General features: G+C 28.8%; 1 protein-coding gene across 2 annotated transcripts; it reads right to left on the reverse strand.

Moving 5' to 3' along the window:
• Nucleotides 1-4,286: 4,286 nt before the first annotated feature.
• Nucleotides 4,287-7,237, reverse strand: LOC138865668 (uncharacterized). Of its 2 annotated transcripts, none has more exons than XM_070136767.1 (2): nt 6,989-7,237; nt 4,287-5,886 (listed from the first exon to the last, which is right to left on the reverse strand). In XM_070136767.1, the coding sequence occupies exons 1-2, from the start codon at nt 7,051-7,053 to the stop codon at nt 5,694-5,696; spliced, it is 258 nt and encodes an 85-aa protein (XP_069992868.1). In that variant the 5' UTR covers nt 7,054-7,237; the 3' UTR covers nt 4,287-5,693. The 2 variants fall into 2 exon arrangements, with proteins under 2 accessions (XP_069992868.1, XP_069992867.1); XM_070136766.1 differs by having other exon boundaries at nt 4,287-5,943.
• Nucleotides 7,238-10,265: the final 3,028 nt, after the last annotated feature.

Genomic DNA, 10,265 nt, shown 5'->3' on the forward strand with positions numbered 1-10,265 from the left:
ATAATATTCATACTAATAATGGCAATAGAAATAATATCTTTATCATTGTAATTATAAACATTATTATTGCCATTATTATTTCTAAAATTATCATTATTGCTATTATCATTATATAAATAGTTATAATGATAAAAATGACAATAATGATTAGCATAATAATTATTATTACTGCAATAATAATGATAATCATGATAATCATGATGATAATGACTATAATGATAATAATCATGAAAATAATGACAGTAGTGATAATAATGACAATAATTATTATCCAGTCCACTTATAATGAAATAAAGGCCAAAAGTAATAAAATCCCAAAAGTCGAAAAAAAGGCAAAATGTAGCGTATCACAGCCTTTTTAGAGAAACGTCGAAAAAAAACCTTTTTCGCTTTTTAATGATAATTATGAGGAATTTAACATTAATTCAGGTAATTGTGATGATTTTCATGATAATTCCTTTAATATTGACCATAATGATGATATATATGATGATAATGACAATGATAATGACAATAATAATGATAAAATCATAATTATAATGATAATTTTGATAATTACTGCAATAATAGCAATAACTAACTCTATTCCAATATTTTCATACTAATAATGGTAATAGAAATAATAATATCATTATCATTGTCATTATATATATTATTGTCATTATTATTTCTAAAATTATCATTATTGCTATTATCATTATATAAATAGTTATAATAAAAATAGCAATTATAATTAGCATAATAATTATTATAACTGCAGTAATGATGATAATAATAATGATAATCATGATGATAATGACTGTAATGATAATAATCATGAAAATGATAAGAATGATGATAATAATTTTTATTCAGTCCATTTATAATGAAATAAAGGCCAGAAGTAAGAGAATCCCAAAAGTCGAAAAAAAACGGCAAAATCTAGCGTATTACAGCCTTTTGAGAGAATCGTCGAAAAAAAAACTTTTCGCTTTTTAATGGTAATTATCAGGAATTTAACATTAATTCAGGTAATTATGATGATTTTCATGATAATTCCTTTATTATTGACAAAAATGATGATAATTATGATGATAATGACAATGATAATGAATAATAATGATAAAATCATAATTATAATGATAAATTTGATAATTACTCCAATAATAGCGATAAGTAACTTTATTCCAATAATTTTCATACTAATAATGGCAATAGAAATAATAATAACATCATTATCATTGTCATTATAATTATCATTATTGTCATTATTATTTCTAAAATTATCATTGCTATTATCATTATATTAATAGTTATAATGATAAAAATAACAATGATAATTAGTATAATAATTATTAGAACTGCAATAATGATAATAATAATGATAATCATGATGATAATGACTATAATGATAATTATCATGAAAATAATGACAGTAATGATAATAATGATGATAGTAATTATTATTCAGTCCATTAATAATGAAATAAAAGCTAGAAGTAATAAAATACCATAAGTCGAAAAAACGGCAAAATCTAGCGCATTTCAGCCTTTTGAGAGAAACGTCGAAAAAAAAACTTTTACGCTTTTTAATGGTAATTACGAGGATTTTAACATTAATTCAGGTAATTATGATGATTTTCATGATAATTCCTTTATTATTGACAATAATGATGATAATTTTGATGATAATGGCAATGATAATGACAATAATAATGATAAAATCATAATTATCATTATATTTTGATAATTACTGCAATAATAGCAATAATTAACTCCATTCCAATAATTTTCATACTAATAATGACAATAGAAATAATAATAACATCATTATCATTGTCATTATAATTATTTTTATTGTCATTATTATTTCTAGAATTATCATTATTGCTATTATCACTATATAAATAGTTATACAAATAAAATAGCAATAATAATTAGCATAATAATTATTATAACTGCAATAATGATGATAATAATAATGATAAACATGATGATAATGACTATAATGATAATAATCATGAAAATAATGACAGTAATGATAATAATGATGGTAATAATTATTATTCAGTCCATTTATAATGGTTGTGTCTGATTCTTTTACATGCCAGTTAGGTTATTGCTGGACGTATTGATTGCAATTAATATTCACAACCCTAACGGTTAACTTGTACTGACCAGCACCAGCCAGGGATGCCCCCTTTTAATGTTCACCTGTCCCTTTAGGACGAGGGGACATTTGAACTTTTATTTCTTATCTATTTTCTTAATGTTCAGTGTTTTTCTCTTTATTGCCTGTCAATGGTGTTGATTTTTATGAATTCACGAATTCACAAAGAAGCCAAGAACAACACATAGCCAGACCCATTTTCTTAAGGGATATGTGCCTGGGGTATGGGACACTACGTCTCCTCATAGGGGAAGTGAACGGGCCCCCTCCCTCCTTTCTTTAGGCCCTAAGCCGCCATCCACCACTCGGGCTGGATGATTTTCGGGCTTCCCTTGACAGCAAACCTTACACTTCCTCGTGAGTATATGCAGGTTTGCATGAAAGAGAGAGAGAGAGAGAGAGAGAGAGAGAGAGAGAGAGAGAGAGAGAGAGAGAGAGAGAGAGAGAGAGAGAGAGAGAGAGAGAGAGAGAGAGTCTGTGTAAAAATATTTGTAAGCACGTGCGAATGCATGTATGACCCAGGTACATATTAACATAAAAATTAACTGCAAAATTGCAAGAACATTAATTTCTTGTGTAGTGCATAATTTCTTACAGTAAAAAAACGAACATGACTTCTTATAATACCACCATTTATGTTATAATTACCGATAAGATCTATATCATTGCTAGCCACCTGTGCAAAACTTCGACTTAAGAGAGAAAATTATTCAAAATGTTTTGTTTTTTTTCAAGAATGATTTATGAACTCCGGAAGTCAGTGTGGACCGAAATAAACATATGGTGCAAAAGGAGGAAAACAAGAAAAAACATCTTTCAGACCTAATTTTTTTACCCTGTTATTGTTTAGTTTATGAGGTAGACAAAGCTGTCATGTTTATATAAAAAAAGGAAAATAAGAAAAGAATACTAGTCCTTTGGCTTTCCTCATAAGTGCAACATTCTCCTTTGAAAGGTAACTAAGCTGATTCTTTGACTTCAATGCTTGCAATATGATTAAGAATTTAAACGTTTTTTTTCTCAGTTATGCAAGAGAAATATATACATTTATTTATTTATATATATATATTTATTTATTTATTCATATGCATGTATATATATATATATATATATATATATATATATATATATATATATATATATATATATATATCACGCACATATATGTGCATATATATTATGCATTACACAAAAAAATAATGTTCTTGCAATTTTGTAGTAATGTACTGCTCAGGGTTTAACGTTACTTTTTATGTTAATATGTACCTGATTCATACATGCATCCGCACGTGCTTACAAATACTTTTACAGACTCTCTCTCTCTCTCTCTCTTTCAATGTTACACATCGCAAACCTGCATATGCTCACGAGGAAGTTACGGAAATACCGCCTCCAACCCGTTCCCAGTGCCCCTCGGCCACGGTGGACGAGCGGGTAAAGACGCTTATAAATTTAGAATTATGAAAAAAAGAAAAAAAAGAGTATTCCGCCGGGAATCGAACCCGGGTCTACGATTTCAGAGACCATTGCACCACAGAGATTATTATTATTACTATTATTATAATGATTGTTATTACTATCACTTGTAGTTATTATCATATATATATATATATATATATATATATATATATATATATATATATATATATATATATATATGTATGTATGTATGTATGTATACATATGCATATATATATATATATATATATATATATATATATATATATATATATATATATATATATATATATATATACGTATATATATATATAAATATATATATATACATACATATATATATATATATATATATATATATATATATATATATATATACACATATATTTATGTATATGTATATGCATATGTATATATATATATATATATATATATATATATATATATATATATATATATATATGCATATATATATGTACACACACACATACATACTAAAGCAACACAAAAAGACATCCAATTCAATTCTGAAAGCTAAGAAGATACTAAACTTTACATGATATCGTGGGTCACTTTGCCTTTATGAAATCAAAACCTCAGAGATACATTTCAATAACATTTTTTCTACAATACATTCTCTTCATTAGAAAAATCATATAGAATCTGCTTTTTTACAGAAAAAAACAGAAAAAACAGGAAAAATACATTCTGGTAAAAAAGAGAACATTAAGAACCATACAAATAATAATAATAATAATAGACAGATAATGAATTAAAAAAGCATGAATACAAAGTCATAAAACATATGACTAACTTTCCTTTGCTTTTTAAGTACTATTGCATTTTCAGTCTTACTATAGGTACTCTTCTCTTCCTATTCTTCATGAACTACCAAGCCACGAAGTCTTCAACTGATGAAAAGATGAAAAATAATCCGACGACTCTTTCTAGTTCTCGTTCAAACTCCCTAACACCATTCAAAATAATTGACTTATTATATACTGCCATTAGGCCCTTTTGCAAATACAAGCAAGGGAATCAGTTACAATTCTACTGACCATAGGTAGTTGCATGCAAGTTGCTTTACGACTAATGGAAAGAGTCGAGACAGCAGATAGTAGCAGTATCTTTGTGGGGGAAATAAAGACATGATTAGAACATATATATATCAATAGTAATGAAATAAAAAATCTGCTATAACTCCTGTTAAAAATAAAATCATGCTAGCTAGCAGCTATGTATAACACTACATCTCAAAAATAGGCCTACAAGATCTGGACCTGTCTCTGGACTACAAGTAAAACACTAAAAGCCTCATTCTATAGCTATTATAGGATGGCTTATGCAATATCATATATAACAGAGAGAAATGCAATGTATAGCACTATATTATGGAAAGACTTGACCAATACTAATAAGTGGGGAATGAAGCAAACAAATAAAACATTAAAATGCATGAGCTATGAGGAAGGAAATATAACACAAAAAGTAATATATGGTAATTGTTATATCGAATCAATCAGGTTCTACCCAGTTTCTCCCATAAGACACGAGAATCTGCTGGTTCTTGGACCAACACTATATGCCAAATTCTCAGCTTAAGAAGCACTGTTATAACAAACATTCATAAACTTCGTATGTCTAAGTATGTACAAAACAAATGATACAAACCACCACCTGTGCTGTAAACAAATATACTGGTGGTTTACAAGCTTTACAAGGTTACATAGCACACGCCAAATCATATCCTCACACAAAACTAATAAGACACAGGATTTAGAAACAGAACACTTTCATAGCATATAGACAAGGGGAAGATTTTTAGGAAAAGACACATCTTACAAAAAAGAAAGAAAAAAGATATCAATGACAATAATGAAAAAAACAATAATAAAAAAACAGGAATGGGATCTTAAAATAACCCCAATCACAAACTTGAAGAGAAAAAATGGAGCAAGTGCGATAAAGTCTTTAGTGAAGGGGCTATACAAATTATGAAAATAAGGCACACTTTAATATCTTCACTCCCATAACAAACATTAGTCACCACCACCGTTTCCTGATAGATGGTGGTGACATTCTGAGCTCAGTATCTTCCTGTATTGGCATAGACATGGCCATTTCCGTTGCTGTTCCTGTCAGCATTGTGGTAGCCACTGCCGCCCTTGATGTGTCCACTGCCATAGTCATGATCATTGCCATTGTCATAACCACTGGCTCCTGGCGGGGGCCTTAATGGGGGGGCTGGGGGGGCTGGGAGCCTGGCGGTGAAGGCTGGTCTGGGGAGGTGAAGGAATGGCTGTGAGTAGATGAGCTCACCTCGCTTTGTGCCCTTCCTGCATTGCAACAAAAGAAAAAGGGTTGATATTACCTTCAGCAAAAGTACGCTACAAAAGATTCTGTGCACTATTCAAAGATACTTAAGAGATTAAAACTACAACAGAGAGCCAAGACTTATATGGGATGCATCTGCAGATAAAAAGAGATACCAAAATCATACCAAAAGGTCATGTTGAGATAAAATACTCAAAGACCGTGATAAAATACTCTAATATTCACCAGAACGAACATACTATGAAAAGAAGTAAACATTTTGGAACAATCAGTTGCAGTGCCATTCCCGGCTTCCCACAAAGTTAACATGTTTGGGGTCTATTGCTCATAGGGGTGTATTTCCACGCGTTCAAGAGTATAAAACAGCCCTCAATTTATGATCACAACCCACATTGACAGTCCTCTTAAAAAGAATGATCCGAGTAGTACTTTGTGCTGTAACTTCTAATATATATTACTTGGTTGGTTCCTAGATCCGTGACAGTCAAATCTTGCTCCCTTTTTAACCAAACTTCATTAATTGTAACTATGTGTGTACCTTGAATCTAAGCACCATATAGGTACTGTAAAATTCTTAAAGGTAACTGTGTACCTACAAACATTATGACTTTTTTTATGGCTTCCCTTCTCTTGTTATGGCTTTTATTATCTAGCCACATGGTCTTACGGTGAAAAAAGCTGAAGTATTATATAATATAATCATTTACCTAAATGCTGGGAAAGTTCCCACATTCGTTTCCTTCCAAGCTGCAGCAATTAGCCTTCCATATGGCTCATAAAAAAAATCCAAGGATGAGTCCAGCTTGGGCGACTACGAATGAACATCACTCGGTCATCAACACTAAAACACTGCAAGTTCCCTATTAGAATAACCGATCAAAATAAAATGAGCACCTGCAAGAATGACTGATCAACTTGAGGATTTATTTTTTCAAAAATGATTGATCAGCAACACTCGCAAACCTTAGTCAAACCTAGGCCCTTAGGTAACGGGACTGCACGGCATGACATGGAAAATGCAATGAAAGGACTATGACAGCAACTCACAGCTGGCAATGCCGGAGGAGGAGTCCTGTGAGCTCTCCCACCCTGTTGGCATTTGACTGGGACATCAGGGAGACCACAAAATCGTTGCTTCCTCGCAAGGGAATGATCACCAGCTGGTCCTGTCCTGGGCTCACACTGATCCCACTCACCTATTTTGTGGAAATTGTTCATGTTGTTAATGTCAACTAATGAAGTTATGAGGGAATGGACAGCTGGTGAAATTCCTAATCCGGAGCATGAGTAATTTTATCTAAAAATAGACAAGGAAAATATAACAATATCTAAATTAACAACTGCATAGAGGAAGAGGGAAGTGGAAGGAAAGAGGAGGGAGGGGGAAGGAGGAGGGGAGGGGAAGGGAGAAGACAGAAACAGTGTGAGAGTGGGAGTGAGACTGACAAGGAAAACGGGAATGGGAATAAGAAAAAAAGAAAGAAAATGAGAATACACACTCATGCACACATAAAAAGGAAAAGAAAATGAAAATAAGAAAAATTAAACATCAGAGAAAGAAAGGAAAAGAATAATAATAATGACAATTATCATTGGCATTATCATCATTATTGTCAATAATAAAGGAATTATCATGAAAATCTCTCAAAAGGCTGTAATACGCTAGATTTTGCCGTTTTTTTCGACTTTTGAGATTATATTACTTCTGGCCTTTATATCATTATAAATGGACTGGATAATAATTATTATCATTATTATCATTACTGTCATTATTTTCATGATTATTATCATTATAGTCATTATCATCATGATTATCATTATTATTATCATCATTATAGCAGTTATAATAATTATAATGCTAATTATTATTGCTATTTTTTATCATTATAACTATTTATATAATGATAATAGTAATAATGATAATTTTAGATATAATAATGACAATTATCATTGTCATTATCATCATAATTATCATCATTATTGTCAATAATAAAGGAATTATCATGAAAATCTCTCAAAAGGCTGTAATACGCTAGATTTTGCCCTTTTTCGACTTTTGGGATTTTATTACTTCTGGCCTTTATTTCATCATAAACTGACTGAATAAAAATTATCATCATTATTATCCTTACTGTCATTATTTTCGTGATTATTATCATTATAGTCATTATCATCATGATTATCATTATTATTATCATCATTATTGCAGTTATAATAATCATGCTAATTATTATTGCTATCTTTATCATTATAACTATTCATATAATGATAATAGCAATAATGATAATTATAGAAATAATAATGACAATAATAATAATTATAATGACAATGATAATGATGTTATTATTTCTATTGCCATTATTAGTATGGAAATTATTGGAATAGAGTTAATTACTGCTATTATTGCAGTAATTATCAAAGTTATCATTATAATTATGATTATATTATTATTGTCATTATCATTGTCATTATCATCATGATTATCATTATTATTGTCAATAATAAAGGAATTATCATGAAAATCATCATAATTACCTGAATCAATGTTAAAATCCTCATAATTGCCATTAAAAAGCGATAAAGGTTTTTTTTCGACGTTTCTCTCAAAAGGCTGTAATACGCTAGATTTTGCCGTTTTTTCGACTTTAGGGATTTTATTACTTCTAGCCTTTATTTCCTTATAAATGGACTGGATAATAATTATCATCATTATTATCATTACTGTCATTATTTTCATGATTATTATCATTATAGTCATTATCATCATGATTATCATTATCATTATTTTATCACCTTTTGAGAGAAAGGTGGAAAACCCCCCTTTTTCGCTTTTAAATGATAATTATGATGATTTTAACATTAATTCAGGTATTAATGATGATTTTCATGATAATTCCTTTATCATTAACAATAATGATAATTATGATGATAATGAAAATAATAATAATGATAATAATAATAAAATGATAATTATAACGATAATTTTGATAATTACTGCAACAATAGCAATAATTAACTATATTCTGATAATTTTCATACAAATAATGAGAATAGAAATGATAATAATACCATTATTATTGTTTTTATGAGTATTATTGTCATTATCATTTTTAAAATTATCATTATTGTTATTATAATTATAAAAATATTTATAATGATGAAAATGACAGTAATAATTAGCATAACAATCATTATAACTGCAATAATGGTAATGATAATGATAATCATGACAATAATGGCTATAATGATGATAATCATAAGAATAATGACAATAATGATGATAATGATAATAATAATCGTAGAGTCAATTTACAGTGAAATAAAGGCTAAAACTAATAAAATCCCAAACTCGAAACAACGGTAAAATCTAGAAAGAGAAAGGTCGAAAAAAACCCTTTTTCGCTTTTAAATGATAATTATTATGATTTTAACATTAATTCAGGGATTTGTGAAGATTTTCATGATAATTCCGGTATTATTAACAATAATGGTAATTATGATGATAATGACAATAATAATAATGATAATAATATCAAAATTGTAATTATAATGATAATTTTGATAATTACTGCAATAATAGCAATAATTAACTCTATTCTAATAATTTTCATACTAATAATGACAATAGAAATAATAATATCATTATTATTGTTATTATAATGAATATTATTGTCATTATTATTTCTAAAATTATCATTATTGCTATTATCATTATAAAAATAGTTATAATGATGAAAATGACAGTAATAATTAGCATAATAATCATTATAACTGCAATAACTTTTATAACTTTTAAATAATAATTATGATGATTTTAACATTAATTCAGGTAATTATGATGATTTTCATGATAATTCCTTTATTATTAACAATAATGATGATAATTATGATGATAATGACAATAATAATAATGATATTAATAATAAAATGATAATTATAATGATAATTTTGATAATTACTGCAATAATAGCAATAATTAACTCTATTCTAATAATTTTGATATTAATAATGAGAATAGAAATAATATCATTGTTATTGTTATTATAATGAGATTATTGGCATTATCATTTCTAAAATTATCCTTATTGCTATTATCATTATAAAAATAGTTATAGTTGGCCGTGCTTCCAGTGGTCCTCTACTCATCATATCATACTAATAATAGCGCGCACTCACGCGTGCGCGAGCGCGGATATACACACATGCGCGCGCACTCATTCATTGAAACGCGAGCAATCATAGTCGCACACACACAAGAACACACATACAGAAGTGCACATACACATACACACATGTGCACATGTGTGTGTGCTGTATGATTACC

The sequence above is a fragment of the Penaeus vannamei genome, chromosome 22 (genome assembly GCF_042767895.1).
Source record: "Penaeus vannamei isolate JL-2024 chromosome 22, ASM4276789v1, whole genome shotgun sequence".
In the NCBI taxonomy this organism is placed as follows: Eukaryota; Metazoa; Arthropoda; class Malacostraca; order Decapoda; family Penaeidae; genus Penaeus; species Penaeus vannamei.

Coding starts and splice junctions, on each gene's coding strand:
- LOC138865668 (XM_070136766.1), bottom strand. CDS start 7,053: ATGTCCCAGTCAAATGCCAACAGGGTGGGAGAGCTCACAGGACTCCTC. Junction 5,944..6,988: donor CTCCTCCGGCATTGCCAGCT/GTGAGTTGCTGT, acceptor GTTGCAATGCAG/GAAGGGCACAAAGCGAGGTG.